General features: G+C 34.6%; 2 protein-coding genes across 8 annotated transcripts in view; both read right to left on the minus strand.

The window, feature by feature from the left end:
• Positions 1–253: 253 nt before the first annotated feature.
• Positions 254–8,673, minus strand: LOC143909704 (uncharacterized). Of its 3 annotated transcripts, none has more exons than XM_077427811.1 (4): positions 8,559–8,673; positions 6,647–6,760; positions 5,393–5,621; positions 254–5,317 (listed from the first exon to the last, which is right to left on the minus strand). In XM_077427811.1, exons 3-4 carry the CDS (start codon positions 5,435–5,437, stop codon positions 254–256), a joined length of 5,109 nt encoding a protein of 1,702 aa, XP_077283937.1. In that variant the 5' UTR covers positions 5,438–5,621; positions 6,647–6,760; positions 8,559–8,673. The 3 variants fall into 3 exon arrangements, with proteins under 3 accessions (XP_077283937.1, XP_077283938.1, XP_077283939.1); XM_077427812.1 differs by having other exon boundaries at positions 8,462–8,661; XM_077427813.1 differs by having other exon boundaries at positions 8,585–8,660.
• Positions 8,674–12,208: 3,535 nt separating this feature from the next.
• The window catches only part of LOC143909708 (colorectal mutant cancer protein), a 28,645-nt gene continuing 16,281 nt past the window's right edge, over positions 12,209–24,572 (minus strand). The window contains exons 2-16 of one of the 5 annotated variants that reach the window (XM_077427824.1): positions 19,571–20,594; positions 16,151–16,264; positions 15,911–16,064; positions 15,705–15,811; positions 15,171–15,624; positions 14,964–15,088; positions 14,740–14,897; positions 14,535–14,655; positions 14,308–14,468; positions 13,974–14,101; positions 13,527–13,645; positions 13,364–13,441; positions 13,177–13,293; positions 13,028–13,092; positions 12,329–12,939 (exon numbers count right to left, since the gene is read on the minus strand). In XM_077427824.1, coding sequence (XP_077283950.1) covers positions 12,897–12,939; positions 13,028–13,092; positions 13,177–13,293; positions 13,364–13,441; positions 13,527–13,645; positions 13,974–14,101; positions 14,308–14,468; positions 14,535–14,655; positions 14,740–14,897; positions 14,964–15,088; positions 15,171–15,624; positions 15,705–15,811; positions 15,911–16,064; positions 16,151–16,264; positions 19,571–19,816 — 2,190 coding nt within the window. In that variant the 5' untranslated portion in view covers positions 19,817–20,594 and the 3' untranslated portion in view covers positions 12,329–12,896. Of the gene's footprint in view, positions 12,940–13,027; positions 13,093–13,176; positions 13,294–13,363; positions 13,442–13,526; positions 13,646–13,973; positions 14,102–14,307; positions 14,469–14,531; positions 14,656–14,739; positions 14,898–14,963; positions 15,089–15,170; positions 15,625–15,704; positions 15,812–15,910; positions 16,065–16,150; positions 16,265–19,570; positions 20,595–24,572 lie in introns of those variants that run through there. The other 4 variants (XM_077427823.1, XM_077427820.1, XM_077427819.1 and 1 more) reach the window with 4 other exon arrangements.

The following is a 24,572-nucleotide window of genomic DNA, read 5'->3' on the forward strand; positions in this document are numbered from 1 at the left end:
CATATAAACACAGTTGGATACATAAATAAATATACATATTATTTTTCACAATTCAACATGTTCTTTGCATTGAAATTCTGACCAAAAAATATCAAATATGTAATTATAAAAAAATTAACTAAAAATTAACTTTAAGTGTAATACTCGTATATACATATGTATGTTCACATTTCAATAACTTGCTGTGGCTATCAATAATATAATTTAAGTTTCTTACACATTTAAAATTAAAATTCTAATGCCTTTGCGGTATTTATTTTTTGTGGTGTTCGTATTTATGATGCTTATGTGGAGTGAAATGATGGCAGTGACAATTGCAAGCCTTCTTACGGCACATAGAGTGGCATGGGAAGTGTCTACAGAACTTCCATTTCTTTAAATTAGGAAGGCAACTGCATTTTCGGCAGCTATGGAAAAGTGGGTGTCTTTTCGATTTTTTATGTCCATGTTCATCAACAGAAATTGAAATTGAAATGGAAACATCACTCGAGTAGGAATCAGGTAGAGAATAAGACACATCACCTCTAGGTAACTTTCTTAATTCGGTCGACTTTGGATGTGAATCAGAATTTGAATGTAAATGATAGTTATATGATTCTGATATGGAAATGGAAATAGATGTATCATGTGAATGTGGCAAATGTTTGCGTCCATAGCGACGTCCACGGGGTTTCGTCGGTGCTATTGAATGATCATTTGAGTGAGAGGATTTAGGGTGATGTTCAGTTGAATGAGATATTGAAATTGAAATATGTTTTGTAATGTGAACTTCTACGGAATCAGAACTAGAATGTGAATGTGGTGCTAGTGGATGTTTCTCTAAAGGCTTACGTTTAGGAAGAAGTCCACGAGGACGCTTTCGTCCATTGGGTTCGTTTGATTTAGAGGATTTGGGATGTTCAGATGAATGAGATATCGAAATTGAAATATGTTGGGTTATATGTACATCAACGGATTCGGAACTAGGTGAACCGTGTGAATGTAGACGTCCTCTTCCAGGACGACGTCCTGGCCCTTTAGACCCACCTGGACCTCTGGGCTTTTTGAGTCCATTTGGATATTCTTTGGAGTGAGAATGGCCAGGACGATGTTCAGTTGAATGAGATATTGAAATTGAAACATGTTTGGTGATGTGAACATTGACAGATTCAGAGCTGGAGTGTGAATGTGGTCCAAGAGGGTGTTTTCCAGGACGACGGCCTCCTGGTCCTTTGGGTCCACCTGGACCTCTACGTCCACCTGGGCCTTTAGGTCCTTTGGGTCCATTTGGCTTTTCGTCCGAGTCAGATTGTTTTGGACGATGTTCAGTTGAATGGGATATTGAAATTGAAACATGTTTGGTGATGTGAACATTGACAGATTCAGAGCTGGAGTGTGAATGTGGTCCAAGAGGGTGTTTTCCAGGACGACGGCCTCCTGGTCCTTTGGGTCCACCTGGACCTCTACGTCCACCTGGGCCTTTAGATCCTTTGGGTCCACTTGGCTTTTCGTCCGAGTCAGATTGTTTTGGACGATGTTCAGTTGAATGGGATATTGAAATTGAAACATGTTTGGTGATGTGAACATTGACAGATTCAGAGCTGGAGTGTGAATGTGGTCCAAGAGGGTGTTTTCCAGGACGACGGCCTCCTGGTCCTTTGGGTCCACCTGGACCTCTACGTCCACCTGGGCCTTTAGGTCCTTTGGGTCCATTTGGCTTTTCGTCCGAGCCAGATTGTTTTGGACGATGTTCAGTTGAATGGGATATTGAAATTGAAACATGTTTGGTGATGTGAACATTGACAGATTCAGAGCTGGAGTGTGAATGTGGTCCAAGAGGGTGTTTTCCAGGACGTTTAGGTCCTCGTGATCCTTTCGGTCCTTTGGGTCCGTGATCTTCTACCGAATGAGATATCGAAATTGAAACATGTTCAGTAATATGTATACTAACGGATTCAGAGCTGGAATGCGAATGTGGTCCAAGAGGATGTTTTCCAGGACGTTTAGGTCCTCGTGGTCCTCTAGGTCCACCTGGACCTCTGAGTCCACCTGGGCCTCTACGTCCACCTGGGCCTTTAGATCCTTTGGGTCCACTTGGCTTTTCGTCCGAGTCAGATTGTTTTGGACGATGTTCAGTTGAATGGGATATTGAAATTGAAACATGTTTGGTGATGTGAACATTGACAGATTCAGAGCTGGAGTGTGAATGTGGTCCAAGAGGGTGTTTACCAGGACGACGGCCTCCTGGTCCTTTGGATCCACCTGGACCTCTACGTCCACCTGGGCCTTTAGGTCCTTTGGGTCCATTTGGCTTTTCGTCCGAGTCAGATTGTTTTGGACGATGTTCAGTTGAATGGGATATTGAAATTGAAACATGTTTGGTGATGTGAACATTGACAGATTCAGAGCTGGAGTGTGAATGTGGTCCAAGAGGGTGTTTTCCAGGACGTTTAGGTCCTCGTGATCCTTTCGGTCCTTTGGGTCCGTGATCTTCTACCGAATGAGATATTGAAATTGAAACATGTTCAGTAATATGTATACTAACGGATTCAGAGCTGGAATGCGAATGTGGTCCAAGAGGATGTTTTCCAGGACGTTTAGGTCCTCGTGGTCCCTTACGTCCACCTGGACCTCTGAGTCCACCTGGGCCTCTACGTCCACCTGGGCCTTTAGGTCCTTTGGGTCCATTTGGCTTTTCGTCCGAGTCAGATTGTTTTGGACGATGTTCAGTTGAATGGGATATTGAAATTGAAACATTTTTGGTGATGTGAACATTGACAGATTCAGAGCTGGAGTGTGAATGTGGTCCAAGAGGGTGTTTTCCAGGACGTTTAGGTCCTCGTGATCCTTTCGGTCCTTTGGGTCCGTGATCTTCTACCGAATGAGATATTGAAATTGAAACATGTTCAGTAATATGTATACTAACGGATTCAGAGCTGGAATGCGAATGTGGTCCAAGAGGATGTTTTCCAGGACGTTTAGGTCCTCGTGGTCCCTTACGTCCACCTGGACCTCTGAGTCCACCTGGGCCTCTACGTCCACCTGGGCCTTTAGGTCCTTTGGGTCCATTTGGCTTTTCGTCCGAGTCAGATTGTTTTGGACGATGTTCAGTTGAATGGGATATTGAAATTGAAACATGTTTGGTGATGTGAACATTGACAGATTCAGAGCTGGAGTGTGAATGTGGTCCAAGAGGGTGTTTTCCAGGACGTTTAGGTCCTCGTGATCCTTTTGGTCCTTTGGGTCCGTGATCTTCTACCGAATGAGATATCGAAATTGAAACATGTTCAGTAATATGTATACTAACGGATTCAGAGCTGGAATGCGAATGTGGTCCAAGAAGATGCTTTCCAGGACGTTTTCCTAGGCCTTTGGGTCCTTTAGGACCATGCAGGCCATGTGGACCTTTCGGTCCATGTGGACCTTTCGGTCCATGTGGACCTTTCGGTCCGTGTGGACCTTTCGGTCCGTGTGGACCTTTCGGTCCGTGTGGACCTTTCGGTCCATGTGGACCTTTCGGTCCATGGGGACCTTTCGGTCCATGGGGACCTTTCGGTCCATTTGGTCCATGTAGATGATATTCATGAGATATTGAAATTGAAACATTTTTGTGTTTGTGAATCTTGGTAGAATCTGAGCTAGAGTGCGAATGCGGCGAAAGAGAATGTTTTCGTGGTCGACGGCCTCCAGGACCTTTCGGTCCGTGTGGACCTTTTGGTCCATATGGTCCTAATGGTCCCTTGGGGTCATGTGGGCCTTTAGGTCCTTTGTTTCCATTTGGATGATACTCATGTGAATGAGATATTTTTAAGTGATGCTCAATTGAAACACGATGTGTAATGTGAACGTCAACTGAATCAGAACTAGAGTGTGAATGTGGGCCCAAAGGATGTTTTCGCGCCGGATGCTTATGTTCGCCAGACATCGATATAGAGATAGAATGTCTTTCATGTATGGTTATTTCATGTGAATGGGAAACAGGGTGAGAATGTTGAATATTGATTGGATGTTTTTTCATATGGTGTTTTTTATGGTGATGTAAATGATGCTTTTCTTTACTATGCGAATGATGCATTCCTTTTTTAAGTGCTGGATGAGAGTGATTTTGCTGAGACATGGATTCTGATTGCAGAACACCGCCAATGCGATGACGTTTCTTATGGCGTACATTGGTTACGTGTTCTTCAACTGTTACACTATCAGTGCCTGGTTTACCTGGTTTACCATGCAAAACGCCTGGCTTTCCACCCCACTTCTTTTTGTGATGATTGTGAATATGTTTCCCATCATGTGAAACAGAGTGAGAATGCGAGTGATGGTTAATGTGCTTATGATTATGAATATTCGTAGATATCGACACCGACGTCGAACCGGGATGTCCGTGTAATTTATGTGGATGTTTTATTTTATGTAGAGTATCAATTGAGTGAGAATGTAAAATGTTATGAATTTTCTTTAAGTTATTTTTCTTATGCTTATTTGTGTGAATGTTATGTACTTCGTGTGAATGGGAGTGAGATGATACATCATGACCATGATGTTTGTGTTCTTTATGGTGTACATTAGTTATCACTTGACCTTTTTGAATGTGTGTTTCATGATGGTTGTGAGTTTCGTGATGGGTATGGGCTCCATCGTGACCGGCATCGCCGACTCCACCATCGTGAACTTCACCGATTCCATGACCGGGATGACCGGGATGAACAGGATGACCAGGATGACCGTGACCATCATGTCCGTGCTCCTTATGATGGACGTTGTTAATCACTTTTCCTTTCTCAACGTGTACATCTTCATGTGAATTGTGGGCATGATCATGGCCTTCATGATGTTCGTGTCCTTCATTATCGTGTTTATCATGATCATGGCCTTCATGATGTTCGTGTCCTTCATTATCATGTTTATCATGATCATGGCCTTCATGATGTTCGTGTCCTTCATTATCATGTTTATCATGATCATGGCCTTCATGATGTTCGTGTCCTTCATTATCATGTTTATTATGATCATGGCCTTCATGATTTTCGTGCCCTTCATTATCATGTTTATCATGATTGTCATGCTTTTCATGACTGCCATGCTTTTCATGATTGTCATGCTTTTCATGATTGTCGTGCTTATCATGTTTATCATGATTGTCATGCTTTTCATGATTGTCTTGTTTTCCATGATTTTCATGGTTTTCATGGTGGTCGTTATTGTCGTGGTGCTCGTTTTTGTTATGATTCACATGATCTGAACCGTCATGATGTCCATCCTTATGAACTGGGGCGCCATGATTGTTGTGATCTGGACCTTTTTTCAGATTGCCGCATGGCTCAGCATGTGCCAGCGTCACCTAAAAATTATATATTTTTTATTGTGCACAGATTATTTTGATGCCAATTAGTTTTAAATAATAAAAACAACTTACAGATACCAGCGTAACACATAAAAATACTAATATAAGAAACTTCATATCGCCTGGTAGTCCACCAGAAGGGACGCGGTTTCAGGCCAATCCTTGGGCAGGGCAAACTTGGGTGTTGTCCTGTCCAGTAAAAGTCTCGAAGAGTATTTGGTCAAATTCGTAGTGGAGGAGCGCTTATATCTTGATTGATTTGAATAAAATTGTCCACCAATTTCGCCAATAAAAGTACACGCTGATTAATAAAAAAAGTTATCCATAAACTAATTGTTTTATGTTAGATTATTAACAAAATGTTTCAATATTTTAATTTTATTATTTTATGAATTCCAATTAAGGAAGGGAGACATTACAGTCATTAATAAGCTATTTAGATTTTTAAGTTCAACAGTAATAACTAGAGGTAGGATAGTCACAGTGCTATCAATTGTTCCATTGTTGTAAATACTTTGTAAAAAAGGTTCGGCAAACCTTTAACAATGCATTTACAACCTTTGAACAATACACGGCTCCTTCAGGCTCCGGTGACTAGTAATAACCTATAGTACTTTTTATGCTCTCGATCAGGGGTAGACATTTGTTTCAGGTGGCGGGCCGGCCTGATTATTTTTTGGACCGTCGCACAGTTCTGCATTTTCAAAAATCATGGGAAACAATTACTTTCCCTGAACGTATCAAGCTGAAAATTTATATTTATATTTTTTATGTACTAACTCAGAGTTGATAAGCTTTTGGTCAAAATTCGTAAACCGGAAGTAGTATTTTTTTTTTTAAAACAATATTTCATTATTTTATTTTGACCTTTTAAATTAATTTAATCTTCTTGATATTTATTGTGTATAATACTGATGAGTAAAGGGCGGATAACCAGCGTGCTTTTTCCAGGAATCAGGGCGTTTTGGGTCTATTTATAAAGCTAGGGTGCAAAAAAAAAGTTCTAAATAAAATTGGCCAAAGCTCAGCGAACAATTAACAATGAACGGCACGCTTCCATTCCGACCTCTACTGATGAGGATGTTAAGTGATAAAAAAAAATTGGAACAAAATTCGACAACTGAAAGTAGTACTTTTGTCTCCATACATTTGCGTTCAATTTGTAACAAGTTTCCATACATTTGCGTTCAATTTGTAACAAAAATGCTGTCAAATTGTTACTTAAGAAACGCTTCCCATGACTGGCTTTTTAGCCATCTTTTCATTAAAATCATGGTAAAGTTGTTAATAATTTTGTTAATTTTTTTATAATATCTGGAAATTTACGCCAGTTAAACTTATCCTTTATAAAATTCCTTGATGTCGCTTCATTAGCCTTTATTCGTCCTCTGCTGCACAATGATTCATACAGCTCTATTCGAGATATTGCAATATGTCTTCCTGAAAAACAAAATAATCTAATATATAATGTCGAAAAAACTGTGTGTGTAATATTAGATGAGCCATATTTAAGCTGTTTATGTTTAAAAAAACACTAATAGATAAAATAACTTTCTAATAGATAACTAATAGATAAAATAAAATCAACTTTCTTAAATTTACTTTTCTAAATTGCTTGAAAAAACGGTGTTTTGTATTGTGGGATTTGATGTGTGAATGTAATGAGTAGTCACCGGACCCTGAGGGGGCTGTGTATTGTTCAAAGGTTGTAAATTCATTGTTAAAGGTTTGCCGAACAATGGATAGCACTGTGACTATCCTACCTCTAGTTATAAGTAAAGGCCGGATCCACAGCGCGCCGTTTATTGTTCAATTGTTGTAAATGCTATTGTTCAATTGTTGTAAAAGGTTCACCCAACCTTTTTTTTGGACTCTAGCTTTGTAAATATAGCCAAACCGCCCCGATTCCTGGAAAAAGCACTGTCTATCCGCAGTCTAGTTATAAGCTGTAACTTGCAACAACAATCTAGCATCCTAAATGAATTTGAAAAAGTACGATGTCTTTTGTAGTTTTTAAGGAATATCATTTTTTCAACTCCGATTTCTTTCAGCCGCCTATGTGCGTTGCACACATTTGTACATATGGTAAGTGTAGCCTTATTTGTTATGTATACCTTCTGAATTTTTGTAGGTGCTATCATATAATGAAGCCATAGTATCTAAGGACGCAATTCCATTGTAAACAACTTTATGCATTGAGACCATACATTCATTTAAGGCAGTGGTTCTTAACCTTTTCAGTGAGCCGAACCCCTTTGAATTTGAAAATATGTTCACGCACCCCCTTGAAAAATGAGTGGAATTTGGAATCTTTAATTTCGAAATATATATATTTAGCGCAGGCTTTTTTTTCTTAGCGCACTTGATATGGATATGCCACTTGAATATAATTGTGCTGAAATTTGCTCTAAACCCTGCCTGAACTACCGACCCATTAGTCTACTTTCAGCGGCTTATAAGCACTTCACGAAGGTTATTACAGAATGTAGAAGGCTAAAGAATACCCTCGACGAGAACCAACCTATAGAACAGACAAGGCTTAGGGCAAATTTCAGCACAATTATATTCAAATGGCATATCTGTGCGCTAAGAAAAAAAAGCTTGCAATAAATATATTTTTCGAAATTAAAGATTTCAAATTCCACTCATTTTTCAAGGGGGTGCGGCAACATATTTTCAAATTCAAAGGGGTGCGGCTCAATAAAAAGGTTAAGAGCCACTGCCTTAAATGAATGTATGGTCACAATTAGACTGCGGATAGACACAGTGCTTTTTCCAGGAATCGGGGCGGTTTGACTATATTTACAAAGCTAGAGTACAAAAAAAAGGTTGGGCGAACCTTTTACAACAATTGAACAATAGCATTTATAACAATTGAACAATAAACGGCGCGCTGTGGATCCGGCCTTTAGTCAAAATGCATAAGGTCGTTTACAATGGAATTGCGTTCTTAAGATACTATGCCTTCATTATTAGAGGTAGGATAGTCACAGTGCTATCCATTGTTCGGCAAACCTTTAACAATGCATTTACAACCTTTGAACAATACACGGCCCCCTCAGGCTCCGGTGACTATTCATTATACGATAGCACTACATAACTTATGTAAAGTAAGTTAAAGTATGAATATTGTAAAATAACTTGTTGACAGATCGTTTGGGATTCCACGAGATATTTCTGTGAAGGGTGTAGTTTTTCAATGTTAGCGTCAGCAAAAAGCAGATGTTGAAAAGTAAACCCCGCAAATAAGGCTTGTGTATGCACAGTGTGGTATCTGCAAATACAACAGTAACTAGCAGCGAATGCGACAGCTGTCGAAGTCGTCAACACTTTTGTTTATAGTTAATGACTACAAAAGTAAAGTAATTTAAAACGACGTTTCCTCGACACACCCCTCGAAACTTCGAATGAAACGTAAAGGACGTTTGTAAAAATATATTAATTTAGGAAAATTAAGTCAATTTCTATTATTGAGTATCATATTTTTTTTTCGTTCATTGTGAAACTAAGAATAGGATTTGAGGATTTTATTTATTTGATTTTTACACCTTTGTTTTTTCTTTCTTATGTATTATTTTTCTTGTTTTCTTTTTTTTATTTTTCATTTTATCATGTTTTTCTGCCTTTGTATTTTTGATTTTTAGTTTTTGTACTAGCTGAACCCGGCATGCGTTGCAATGCCACAATAACGCATGCAATCTCCGTTCCCGTTCCCGTTCCGATTTGTCGGAAAAACGCAGGCAGCGAACATGTTTGTCGCGACACGAAAACATTTGAAATTATAGCGTTGCAATGACACTCATTCCCGTTTTACCCGTTTTTTTTTCACAGTAATCTTCCCGGATATGCATACAACAAGTCCTGAAAGTTCCATCGTAATCGCTTTAGTGGCTTAGGAGCCTATTTGAGACACACACACAGACATTCATTTTTATATATTATAGATTTCATTTTTTGTTTTTCTTTATCAAATGCAGGCCATTGTGGCGCATTAGGTTCTTCCTGTAATGCCACAATGGTCCAAAACTAACTATAAATAAATAAATATTTAAAATATGTACATATTATGTACATGCATATATGAATACACATTTTGTATTTTTACTATATTCTTCTTACTTTTTATATTTGGTTTAGAACATTCCAAATGCCAGAAAATGGTGAATGGTCAAAATTATTTGAATAACTCTAAAAAACAAACAAAAAAGAATTCTTTTGTGTAAAAATAATTTTCCATGATAATAAATAATGACAATTCAAAACAATATTTAACTTTAAAAATAAATTTTACACACAAATCATATTTTATTTGATTTAAGGATGAATTAAAATCATTTCATATTGTTAAAAATTTATATTTTTGGACTAAATAAAATTATTACTTAAAAACTAAATATATAGCATTAAAGTTATATTTCGTTACGTTGATTTTTATAATCTCAAAATCAAAAACTATGAAATAGTATACAAATTTACTGATTTGAATTCTAAAATGTCTCAAGTTAATTTCAATCTATTATCAATATATTGTTCAAAATAAATAAAATTATAGGAAATTTTCTACTTTTAATTTAAAAACACTTGATCACTATTTCTGAATTCGTATTTTATAAATAGATAATAATTATATATTCCTGATAATAATAAAATCGAGAATGTTCTAGAATGTTATAAGAAATGTCATCGCTATCTACATACATATGTATGTATGTACGACTTTTATGTGAGTATTTTCACTAATAAGTTAAAAAGCATACTATAATTCGGTGAAAAAACAATTCGATATTATTAATTTTGTTATTATTAAAATTGAAAATGTAGTATTCTAGAATGTCTTAATGAGGTTAAAATGTGGCTTGTTTGGATTTTTAAGACCAGATGTGCATAATTGTTGGCTTAAATTATCATTGAATTATTTGAATATATTAATTTTGCCATTTTTCACTATGCAATGTGTGGCTTTTAAGTCTGTTTTTGTGATTTAATTTTTATGACAAGTCCGCCGACAAAACAACCCTTGTTTGACCAACTGATTACATACAGTTTCAACGCAGTTTACTTTTCTTTTGTAAATTGAAAAATATTTTATATAAATACATATATTTTTTCAAAATATGTAAGTACATATAGTAAACGGAAAATCAAATGTTTTTTAAATCCATATATGTTCATAAATCCACTGCTGGCCAACACATTTGCTTCGATTTTGGGTAACTCTCATCCATCTCATTCTCTCACGTATCATTTGAGTACTTCTTTCGTCCATCTATAATCCATTATTTTCCCATTGCTATTTCAATCTCTTTACCCTCTCCATTATATGGACTATTCACATTATTAAGAACGTATTTTCATTGATTTAATTTAAAAGTAAAGACATTTTGTAAAGACAAAGTTGGTTTGGTTTTTGAAATTACAAAAAGTGATATCGGCTTGGTTATCAGATACTTTTCATTTTTAAAAAGTCTACGACTCATTTTTTGCGATTTTATTTTTTTATAATATAAAAATTTGACAATAGTACCTATTTATTATTAAGATCACATTGGAATGCCATATTTACATACATACATATATGGATTTAAAAACATATATGATTCGGAACTTATCGAATCTTGCCTTATTAAACTCGCCTGAAAGATCCAACTCAATTTTAATTATTACCATTTTAATAATTGCATCTGTGCACATCGAAAGGTTACCCGTCATCTTATGTGCAATCTATCATTCGAGAAGATGAGAATTGCATTTAAAGCAGCCGTCCGTTAATCTGTCGTTCAATTTGTCTGGAGATTTTAGAGCGGATGCACCACATCCTTTTTCATCATATAGGTATATGTATATGTATATGAACATTAGGTTCGATATTTTAGTAAATGATTTGGATACACTATTGGAGAAGAAATTAAGTAATGCAAAGGCGTTACAATGTATGTATATTTTTTAACTTCATAAAACGTAATAATATAAGCACATATTTTATCACATATAAGGCATTAAATTGCGTGTCAATTATGTATTCAACACAAAAAATACAATCATGTTAAAAATACGATTATTTTTAATATACATATATGAAATTTAAAACAGATAAATAAACAAACGGTAATTATTTTATTTTACTATGATTGTATATTAAGTGTTGATGTATCTCATCACAAATACTAATTTATTAATATTATTTTATGCATTTATTTAATTGATTTTATAGTTTTTAATTTATGCCAGTGACATTACATATTACCTTAATGTTTCACTATGGCCAATAAAAAATAAATAAAAAAAGCTAAAAACGAATTGAATATATTAAACCACATATTTATATCGAAACAATTAAAAGCTATTATTTATTTTTGAATCTTATCTGGGTGTGTGTGTGCAAATGAAAGCATTGTACATATATTGTATGTACAAGTTCATCATGAACCCTCATTGACATGAAATAATGTGTTATTTATTTTAAATAGATATGTTTCAAATGTTGAAATGCACAAAAATATTAAATGAAATATATTTTGCGTTGTGAAAGAGTAGGCCTCAAGTATTAGACTTCATGATTTGCGTAGTTCTTACATGAACACACACACATTCCAACACAAAGCCATGTTTATATACATTTATGTATGTATGTATATTCAGAAAAATAAGATAATGGTTACGAATGAACAAACTTATGTCATATTATATAATTTTAGTTAGGTAAATAAAATGAAAAATGCTACAGTAATACATATTATATATATATATATATATATATATATATATATATATATATATATATATATATATATATATATATATATATATATATATATATATATATATATATATATATATATATATATATATATATATATATATATATATATATATATATATTTATTTTTTGGTAAAACATATTGATATTTAAATATATCATCAATAAGGTGACATTGCGGAAATCAGAAAATTATGTCATTCAAAGCCCAATATTCTGTGAAACAAACACAAATAAAACTATTTGATTTTCTCCAAAATATGTAAGTGGTCTACAATATACATTCATAGATATTTGTGAGCATTGATTTTAGTGATCATCGCATACATAATCGCAAAAATAACATGAAAAATGAAATATGTACATACATATACATAATTGTATATACATATGAGATATGTATGTATATGTATATATAATAATATCTTCATATATAAATTATTATAAAATTTTTGCCTGGATTTGTAGTCTATAATATTTTTATATTTGCATTAAATTTTCAACAATTGTTTTGAAAATAAAATATTTATTTTCTTCAAGTTTAATGAATAGATTTTATACATAAATGCACTTGTTGAATGTTAATAACATTCCCATACAAATATAACAGAACTCACTCTTATTACTTAATCATGTATATGTTAATTCATATGGCAAAAGTATAACAAAAATACTTATTTAAATAAATAAATAAAGACTTAAATATAATAAAAAAAGGAAGAGCTTTTGAAAGCAATAATGTTGCACTCATAAATTAATACACATATTTTTTGATTTCGTATTAAACTAATGAATCAATTGAAATCTTCACATTTTAAGTTAAGGCTCCTTTGCTATTTCATGCTCTCCATCACCAGTACTCCTACAAAATAAAAGTTGTAAAATAAATTGCAATAATAGAATAAAAACAAATCATATATCAAATAATTATTATGATTAAGATAATATACCTTGTATGTGCACCACAATGAGGACAAATTTTTGTCCTGTCTTTTATATCTCCTACCTTACCAGCCTAAGAAAAAAATCAAGTACACATGTATTATAAACGTAATTATAGTAAATTTGTAATTATAAAATACAGAGTAAATATGTATACCTGCTGAACAGATGCCATCAATTTTTGTAAACGTATTTTCAGGCTATTCTCCCTAGCTAAAGCTTCTAATAGTCTCCATTCGCTTTCGCCTTCATCTATGCCGCTAGAACTATTAGTCTGAAAAAAATATTTAACACGTTTAGATAATTTTAATACAAAAGTAAATCCTATTAAAATAAAATTTTACTTGTCGTGATACTGGAGGACGTAGTGCCCTTAGCCGAGCACGTAATTCCGCTCTTTCTTCTCGAAGACTCATCACTTCCTAATGATGAATAAATTGTTGTATTGAGTAAGAATCATAATAAAATTATTAAATAAATAAAAAGGTTGATATAATGCTATTGTACCTGCATAAGAACAGCCGTTTCCATATCCAGTTTTCTAGCATCAATAGGATCAAGATATTTAAGTCTATCTGGTCCTCCGTTTCCATTTTCTATGCCATCATCTGGACCATCATTTTCATCTAAAATTATTATGGATTATAAATTCTTAACTTCAGTTGTGAAACTCATTTTATAAATGTTTCCGTTCAAAATGTGAATTTGGCATAACGGTTATCATATTTCAAGCAAATAGCTGCTAATCGTTTTTTTTAGTTACAGTGTTATATACATACATACATACATACATCATTCGAAGATTTTTTTGCCTATTGAGCATTTTTTTGATTTGACAATTTCACATGATCACCAATTGGGTGTAACAAATACATAGTATACTTACATGTATATATGTATATTATATATCTAACTGATAATTATTTAATAAATTATACTAATAACTTAAATGACCTTGTAAAGGCCAAGGTGCGGGTTGAGCTCCACACGCTGTCATTGTTCTTTCTCTTTTAAGTCGAGATACGTGGTTTCTTAATCTTTCTTCATCATCTTGAGTCCATGTGGTACTACCCAATCCACTACTGCAAACGTAAAATGTTCAACTTTAAAATTATGTACAATTAATTTTCGAATTACATATGTATGAGCGAAAAATAATTAGCCCTTAATCCATAATTACCATATTTTATTGTTTAGACTGGTATTCATTGATCAAATTATATTAAAATCAAATTATATTATAATTGTAGTTGGCATGAATAAAATAATATTATATTTTTATTCTTACCTGTTGAGATAAAGTAATACAGCAGCAGGATCAGACCATGGTCCAGGTCCTGGTGTTGAATCTGGTAGCAGTAGTCCAGCGGCATCATCATCTAGACGGGCTAACAATTGCTTCGCAACTCTCTCAGCAGCAGCTCGAAGTTTCTGATTATTTCCTTTTCCCTAAAAATAAAAAAGAAAATAAAATAAAAGTATAAAGATAAAAAAAATAAGAAAAAAATTAACCACATGTGCAGTTTCAGCTAAGGCTAGTAACACATCGTAAGCTTCTACTGCTCTGTCTGCAGCCGCAAGAGCTACTCTAAGCGCACCAGCTTCAGCCGAACATTGGGCACATATTAAAGATAATCTAAAAAAGTATTTTATCAATTAATAAACATGTAGCATGGGAAAAATATCAATAAAAATCTAAATTAAGATAATGAAATCTAACCTATCAGCATGTTCTTTAGATTCTCTTAAAGTAGCCGATAAAAGAACATTATCAGCTTCTAATCGATCTACCCGGGCACCTAATCTAATTAATTCTTCACTATCATGTTCATAAAGTGCTCCCCGTGCAAGATGCTCTGCAACTGCTGTAGTATAAACCTACACAAATAAGACATGAAAACATTATACAAAAAACAACAAATAATACAAACAAAGAAATAATACCCCTTCTTGACAAATATCCTTTCCAGTTAATCTACTATCTTCATGGGTTTTTCTTAGTCTTACACGGGATGCAAGTTTTGTCTGTGGATTTGAAACTGAAACTGGACTACCTCGAAGACAAGGACCTGAATGAGATGATATTTTTTTATTTATTCACATACCACAATCATATCAATAAAAAAGTAAATAATTTTCTATGATAAATACTTTGACCAAATCTATGATCATTTTTATTTCCTAGTCTAGGCGAGAAATGGTTGATATTTTCTGATAATTTATGGGAATCATCAATATCTGCTTCATCTTCAACATCACCATCTGCAATATCTTCACGAGTGATTCCACTTTCGTTCAAAATTTTACCAACACCACAAATGTCTCGTCTTTGTTGTCTTGGACTCCTTGAGTTTGCTCGTCTGCGTCGTCGGTCACTTGGAAATCGCCTATCTACATCCAAAGTTTCTTCTTCTAATGAGGGCGAATCAGGAGCAAGATTAACAGGTGTTCTGGAATATTTTACATCCACTGATAAATTGGCACCATTCGTTTCTGATGCATACAGTTCTTTGGACTGAGCTTCTACATCTAAACACGAAGAAATATGATTTGGAAATGCAGGAATCGGTAAAGCAGCAGGACTGACAGGACTTTGACCTCTCTCCTAAAATGTTAAATAAACTAGTTGATTACATACAGTTGATAGTATATTTTAACTAGGTTTAATATGAAATTTTAAATTACATGTTCTTGGGTTATAGAAGCAGTTTCGTCAGCATCACCTGGAGACGTTGTACGATCACTGACAGCACCTCCAGTAATAGAACCTTCTCGACATGAAGTTTCCAATTCTACACAATAAAGTACAAAAAATATATATTTGTATTATATATAATATTTAAAATACTGTATGCATATAAATTTTAATGTGACCAATGTGAGTTAATTACCAGATTCATCTTCTCTTAGTTCGGGTATAGCAGCACGCTCCCTTGCAGCACCAGCTCTTCGGAGTTCAGCTATAACTCCATGCAGTTCTGTGAGTCTTTCCTCAGATGCTCTTGCTTGGGCGGCAAGAGCACTGCGTAATCGATTACATTCACTCTATGGTGTTAAAAATGTATGTAATCATTATCATTGATTTAAAATTTCATATCAAATTTTCATAATAAAATAGCACTAAAAGATACCTGAGATGTGCAGAGAGCTTCTCTGGCTGTATCACGATCTCTATGCGCTGCATGTAGTCTTGCAGAAAGTTCCAATACTTCATTTTTAAGAGATGATACTGCAGCTAGATGCAGCTGTAAAATGAGAGAAAAATTATAAATTGATCGTTTAAAAAATTATAGTCAGCAAGATTTGCATTGCTGGGCCTGAAAACGCTTTTATAGGGAACTGCTAATGTACGACGTAGATTAAAAATAGTACCCACATAAGAACAAAAAAAAAAAAAAAAACAACAACACGTGTATATACAGATGCACGTATAATAGTGCACATAGTGCACCTCTTTTCTACGCGATCTATTTTCGGCATGTGGAAGTGGAACGCCACGACCCGTCCAGCACGTGGCTGAGCGAATCTATCCATTACATATTTAATGGATATTGAACTATTTAATTTAAATCTTGTAGTCCTACCTACATACATGTAATATAAATCGTACAAAGAGAATAATTATGAAAGGATGAAAAAAAGATTGAAAATATTAAGGATGATATAAAATTTTACATATGTAAATCTTCTACAAATGTAAAATTCTAAAAATATTTTGACGGCAAATATCAGGATTAATAGAATAGCTTTACTTACATCCATACATATGTTTGAACTATATACCACAAAGCTTAGTTTTCATGTCGAAACTAAATATATGTATATATGTAATTTATTATAAGATTTGTTTGAATTATAAATACATATGTATCATGTATATATATATATATATATATATATATATATATATATATATATATATATATATATATATATATATATATATATATATATACTAGTTTAATGCCCGTTGAAAATTCAACAGGTGGTTTCGGAAAGAAATTGATATGATTTAAAATAAAGTTACAATACGAATAGTAATAATTAATCGGAATCTGAACTGAAACAGGAATCGGGATTCGGAACTGAAACAGGAATTGAGAATCGAAACTGAAAAAGGAATTGAGAATCGGAAATGAAATAGAATTCTGGATCTGGAGCTGAAAAAGTAATCCGGACCCGGAATACAAAATGCATTCAAAAGTTTAGCTGTTATGTTTAGTTTCCAAAATGTAATACTTTCCGATTATAAACAAACGGTCATTGACCTCGCAACCTTGTATATTATTATTACACATAACAAATTACATACATACATGATGTACATTAAGCATACGTTTTAAGCTTTTAAGTAAGGTGTTTGAAATTTATTTGAAGACAAACAAATGTTTATAACGAATTAAATTATTAAAAAGGTGAACATGTTTGAGTACCAACTGTCAAATCTCGGGTCCAAATCAGTCCAAGGACGTGTATACATATATAGATCTTGTAAACAGGTTATATCCCAAATGCGAATCGCTACCAGGATAACCGCCGCTACGAAAATCGCGCGCGCGGGTCTCCTGTCACACAAAAATTCATCGCACAGGAAAATTTCCGTACAGAAAACTGTCCAAATATTGCTCAGCATGTTTTTTTTGACGAGATTTTTATTATTTTTAATAATAAAAATCTCTGCCCAAATATTGCTGAGCAATATTTGGGCAGTTTTCTGTACGGCAATCTTCCTGTGCGACGAATTTTCGTGCGCCAAGAAATCCGCGCGCGCGATTTTGTAATCATTTTGTCGTGGACGTTCTGTCGTTAGACGTTTAGTCCGTAGACGTTTCGTCGTTGAACCATAGAGGTGATACATAAATTATATTCATAGCCACATTTTAGATTTATACAGTGTGTATAAATTTATATGAACATAATGGGTCATAATGGATTCTGGCTCGTGACGAGCCAGAATGTTAAATTACAGAAAACACAAATATTGGAAGGCAAAGATCGAAAATAGAAAGATCTTAAGTCGAAAGATCAAAAAAAAGGGTGCATGGTAAACGGTACATACTCACGTACATACTCTCTTAATTTGCGCGAGCAGGGTACAACAGGAACAAGAGGAACAGGCTACGGGAGACCCTTAACAGGCTTTTCCCTACGGGAAAAGCCTGTTAAGAGAGTATGTACCGTTTACCATGCACCCTTTTTTTTATCTTTCGACTTGAGATCTTTCGATTTTCGATCTTTGCCTTCCGATATTTGCGTTTTCTGTAATTTAACATTCTGGCTCGTCACGGAGACCGGAACATAATAAAGTGGCGTAACTATGTACTATGTAGCGGGGGTAAGCAATGCTTACGGGCCCACGGAGATAGGAGGTCATAAATGCAGGTAGTGAAAAACTATTTCGGTTTTCTTGAACCTAGGAAAATTATTAATATGTCGGAAAAATATATTCCAGACCATTGTTTGAATATCCAGAAATTTTCTCAAATGAATTCGAATCTCAATTTACACATGTAGTTTTATTAATAAAGAAAGATCTTTCTGAAACAATAACCATAAGGCAATTTTTAGAATTACTTATTACCAAGTACAGTTGTTTGGAGAGTGATTTTTCAGAAGTATATGTATACCACATTCATGTTATTTTTTACTCTTCCGGTAACTGTGGTTAATGTAGGAAGAACATTCAATAAATAAAAAATAATTAAAGATTACAAAATAAATTCGATCGGTCAAACCAGACTCAATTAACTATCTTTGCTTACAATTGAGCACAAAGAAGCAGCCAAAATTGACTTCAAATAATTAATTCATTATTTTGCATTTCGAACAGCAAGGTTCGAAATAAGAAATTTTTAAATAGGTGAGTTCAATTAAGGAAATTATATTATTTATCTACATATTAACAGTAATTATATATACATTAATATTGCGTTGCGAAACCAAAAATTTGGTATTTCGATTTAAAAATTCGACGGGGGGGGGGCCTTGATGATTTTTTGCTTATGGGCCCAAAATTCTTAGTTACGCCACTGACATAATACAGTATATGTATGTATGCATATTTGACCGAACTCAATCACAAGTGGCAAGAGCAGTTAAGGAAGATATACATAGGTACTTCAGAGATTTTTTTTTAAATTTATTTACCTGTAAGGCCTTCCTGGTATATTTGTAAAAATAAAAACAAAAAAAAAATAAAAAAAAAAAATAAATAAAAATTTTGTGCTTCGTTAAATTGGGTCGGCATGCAAGACGATGGGTGACATTTTTAAAATAGACGACGAGCAAATGGTACAATCGTTATATAAATTGAATAAATGTGAACATACATATGTACCTACACACGCACGTGTGTGTGTACATATGTAACATTAATTAAATTCTAAAATGTATTGTTACGATTATACATATTAATACTAAATTAAGCAAATTTCAAATAACAACGTCTTCTTTTCGCACATAGGAATGAATTATTATTAAATCTTTCACGAAATAATCGAATTGAGATACGTTGATTTGATATAGTCAACAGGTTATTTAAAAATTCTTACGTATTGGTTATCTCCAGGGCTGGGTGCGCTTGTCACCGGAATGGGCGTAGTTCTGTGTACATCTTCATGAGCCACGGCACTTCCTGGGTTCTGTATGGCCCCATTTCCGGCGCCGGGACAGCAGAGATACCAGCTTCTGCTTCGAGTGACACCACTAGCGTTCCAATCATCGCCATCTCCATCTAATGTCACTTGAGCGCAAGTTTCAGGCTCGTCGTAGTGGCCGCCCCTCTTACCATCAGGCATGGGGAACGTACCGGCATTTGAGTACGTGATGCTCTTCCTGGCTACATTCGGCTCGTCGTAAGTGAAGCTCACGTCGTCCGCTTCCAAGTCCAAGTTTTTACAGAGATACGCTCTCGATCTGTCGGCCAGAGCCACAGGGCAAGGGTTCGATCCGAGCAATGGTAAGTCCTCCCCTGTCTTTCCATCGACTCTCGCATGGCCGAAGGAAAATACGTCCTTGATGCCACTGTCAAAGTCCTCGAAGTCATTATCGACATAGTCAGTATCGCCATCGCTGTTTCCATTTCGTTCTACTCTAGTCTTGGAGTGCGGTATTTCACCATCGAACGTATTCGTTCTTCTCCTACCGAACTTGTGCTTTTTCTTCCTCCTATTGTCCAGAGTCAGCACTCTGTTTGGTTCGCCGCCTTCTGAGCACCTGTCGGTTTTTATCGGAGTCGTCCTGGCTGTGCCGAATGGTCTATCTGGATTTTTCGGCGATTTGATCGGCCGGTGAGTTAGTGGGAATTCTTCTAGTGCTTTCTTCTCTCTGTTGCGGGCCAAATCGCCGTAATAATAAAGGGCCGGCCCCAGGGGCTGCTGGTTTACATCCCCAGGGGCCGCGCAAGCTTGTCCTGCCACTATTAAATATTTAAAGATCACTTTTTGATCCGGGTTCGGTAATCCAAATACATGAACGACATTTTAAGCAAAACTTTTACACACGTCCACTTCAAACATTTTTTTTTAATTAAGTTCAAATTAGATCACGACGAACACGACACTTTCATACTGACTTCTAAAATCAAAATCAATACTTAAAAAGAACGGAAATGCATGTATGTTTCTGTGACAGAGGCGTATTCTCCTTGGTGCGGGGTTGGTGCGACCACAACAGGGCCCAATGCCATAAGGGGCTCTTTTGGGAAGAGAAAAATGTATTTGTTCACACTGTTGTAATGAATCGATTTTTTTTATATAATCAAATAACGCAATTATATGTAGGTTCACATTGTGCTATACATAATCAGGGCTGTTGAATAGGATCAAAATTTACCGACTGCGACTTTATTTTATGATTCGACTCCCGACTCCGATTCCAGCTCGAACGATTTTAGTAAGATCGATTTATTTTGCCAACGTATAAAATTGTTAGTAATAAAAATAATAGCGATTTTAAACATACGCAAAATAAAGGAATTAGAAAAATCACCAAAAATTGACATATGTACATATAACCAGGCGCGGCTCGTGCATAGGAACTGCGGCGCTGCAGCACCCCCAGAAAAAATACAAAAAAAATCACATTTGTATACATTTACAACTTGTGAATATAATTTAAATAAGAATGATTAGATATTTGACATAATCATTATTAATGAGTATGTCAAATATATCTAAATACAAGTTGTAAATGCGATTTTTTGTAATTTTTCTGGGGGTGCTGCAACGCCGCAGTTCCTATGCACGAGCCGCGCCTGCATATAACCCAATTTATCGAATTATTGGTAATAAAATAGGTATAAATAAAAAGTAAGTACTTTTATAGTGTATGTGTATGATTTCATACACAAACGAATCAAATTTAATAAAAAAAATGAGAATAAAAAAGTATGAGACGGAGGAAACAGTCGGTTTTTCGCAGTAACACATCAAAATACGTGCAATTCAACGATTCTATTTATAATATCATTCAAATTCATGATTTTTATAAAGAAATCATTAAATTTCAATTTATTAGTAGATTTACTTCAACGAAATTGCCTATTGACTACAGTTGACACACACCGTAATACTATTAATTAAAGAAAGTAATAAAAAGGAGTCAGGAGTCGGTTGATTTTTTTACTAGCCTCTTCTTACTTCTTACGACTCCGACGCCCTGGTTATTATTTCATAGTTGGCACGTAGTGATAAATTGCGTAGTTCTATGATAATTAAAAATCAACAAGCGCACAAAAAGAAAATTTGCAGAAATAAAATCGAGAAAAATTAAAATTTGATCTAACTAACATTTCGTTTTATTGTTTTGTTTTTATTTAAGACTGTTGACCATATTTCATGTTGTACTATTTTGTGAATCAACATGCTTCTCAATGGATAAAATATTCCTAATGGTGAAGTGAAAGTGAATGCACCAATCTTTCGTTAAATATTATTGAAAGTGAATGCAGAAAATCTTTCGCTAAATATTTCGGTAACCGCAATTTTTGTAAATTAGAGTTTTTGTTACACGAAACTTGCACTTGTTATTAATATAAGAATTTTCTTATTTTTAAACTGTTTTGAAATTTTCGTATATGTATTTTGAAAGTTACAGCACCCCTATGATTTCAAGTTACGAGCTGCTAATGATTATTAAACATATTTTAATTAAATAATTCATAAGAACTACATACAAAAGATTTTATAAGTGCAAAATGTATTATGTTTGTAAATAAAAAAAATTAAGGGGTGCCCAATTTTCAAGCGTTGCACTATTGATGATACGCCACTGTTATGTGAAGAGCATTTGAACACAATCGGGAGACACTGCAGTGTGCTAGTGGGTCAGGGACACAACGGCAAATGAGAAAAACGGGAAAAGCGCGCACACACACACTAGTATAAAATATATTATACATAGATACAATATTGCATCTAGACAAACAAAAACAAGTAAAAATCGTCTTCTACAACGTAACTATCGAGATTGTGTCTACCATAGAAGTTCGTCACTACCAGTTAATACTGCAATGTGTTTCGTATGACTCAAAAGCCTCAGTCGAACCACAGTCACGACAGTAAGCAGATGACGGATCAACATATTCAATATTTATTTCAACATGACAAAAGTTTTTACACAGGGGAAATATTCGCATTTATGGTTTCATGTTTGCAATGTCAAAGTATGTATGTATGTATGTATGTACGTGTGGCATAAAAATAGTTGCATTTCGTATTGTGCATTCACGTAAAACGATATCCAAATTGAGTAATGCACAAGCCGTATTCATTCGGATAGTGTTTCCTGTTCTGAAACCATAAATGGATACATGCAAATTACAAAGCAAAGAAGCACCGCAACGTGTACCATAAACGTAGGTTCGGTAGCTAAAAGGGTAGAATTACAGAACGGACGTAATCCATATATGATGTACCTACTCACTTTAGGTACAACAAATACGAATTTTATGATAAGCAGTACTAAGCCATATCATATTAAATCTTCTAAAGTCCATATGATATGTACATATATACAGTAGCGTCGCTAGGCCCGTGCGGGCAGTAAGGTCTGCACCGGGTTACACCACATTGTTCAAATTGAAAAACGCTAATTCAACATATTCGTTGTGTGGCGGTCCTCGAACGGCTACACGCTTCATTGCAATTTCTGAATATATAGTTTTCTGTATTTATACAGCTTTCTGTATTTATACATCTACCCGAAATCTGTTTGGTGCAGTTATACATATGTAGCAACAAACATGAGCCATAATTGACATTTGTTCGGATTCCTGAGAAATCAGTGCATGTACCTAAAGGTAAAAAGGTTAACTGATTCAGTCAGAAGAAGACGCAATCCAGAAACAACGTGTGAACTTGGCTTCTCTTTTGGCGCTTCTCTCTCTTAAGTCGTAATAACAGATATTAATAATTAATAAAAAATATTTTTTAGGTGACACCATCCCTAGCAACGCCACTGGATATATAGCCAGCAGTATAGCTCGGTGGCTGCATAATGCTAACCGAGGTTAGCCGAGCAGTTATCAAGTTCAAGCCCTAGGTTGACCTGGATTGAAAAGAATTTATTCGGAAGTATTTCTGTAGTGCTGTTGTTCAGACTTAGATATTTGTGACTTCGGTTAGATCGTTTTCTATCAGAGATTGCTAATTTATTTGATTTCATTATTGAAACGGTTCCTCATCAAATTGGCAAAAACATTTATAACCACTATTTGTCACCACTATTCGAATATGATTTCAAATTTACAATCTATAAATTTATACATGGTTTAGTAATACCATAGGCAACCCGTAATGTATACCACATACATTACCTTGAAAGGAAAAACCTGAATTATTCCAGCATCTACAAACATAGAATCGACACAAATTCAAAAATGAACATACAATATCTGTGCACCAAGCCATCGATATGCGCTTCATAAATGAAAATGTCTGATAATATATGGTCATATAATCGCCATTAAACTAAATTATCGAATCATTTGGCAACAGTGAATATACATAATTATGTATGTATTTACATACATTACATACACCACGAAACGTGCTGACGTCTCCGTCGTTTGTGTACTTTAATTAGAGACACAATAATGCCATTAGCTGAAGGCATCCGAGGAAATGTACACATTCATCAACATACTAACGATTTGGCGTACATTGATGTGAAATTACCCGTTTTCGTAGAGTCGGTTCTATCTACATACATATTTACATTTCCCACTTCCCACGTTCATCAATTAATAATGCACGAGGTAGATCAAATCAAGTTCAACTACAAACACACACTGTTGACACGATAAAATGCAAAAATTTTAGTCACACATGAACATGGTCAAACAATTTTAAGTTTAACTGGAAATCAGGGACGTGGGCATAAGCAAGTAAGGCAGCGCCCAAGGGCGGAACATTGAGGGGCGGCAAACAGAAGAAGTAAAAAACACAAAAAAATAATTGAAATTATCATTATCAAGTTTACATTTTATAACAAATACAAAATTTACCATTCACGAATGAGTGCATTCTGATTACTTTAATTAAAATATACGAC

This window comes from Arctopsyche grandis, chromosome 3 (assembly GCF_051622035.1).
Source record: "Arctopsyche grandis isolate Sample6627 chromosome 3, ASM5162203v2, whole genome shotgun sequence".
In the NCBI taxonomy this organism is placed as follows: Eukaryota; Metazoa; Arthropoda; class Insecta; order Trichoptera; family Hydropsychidae; genus Arctopsyche; species Arctopsyche grandis.

Excerpts from the sequence above, each read along its gene's own strand:
- LOC143909704 (XM_077427811.1), bottom strand. The coding sequence starts at position 5,437 with ATGAAGTTTCTTATATTAGTATTTTTATGTGTTACGCTGGTATCT. Across the intron at positions 5,318-5,392 it reads TATGTGTTACGCTGGTATCT|GTGACGCTGGCACATGCTGA; the intron begins GTAAGTTGTTTT and ends TATAATTTTTAG.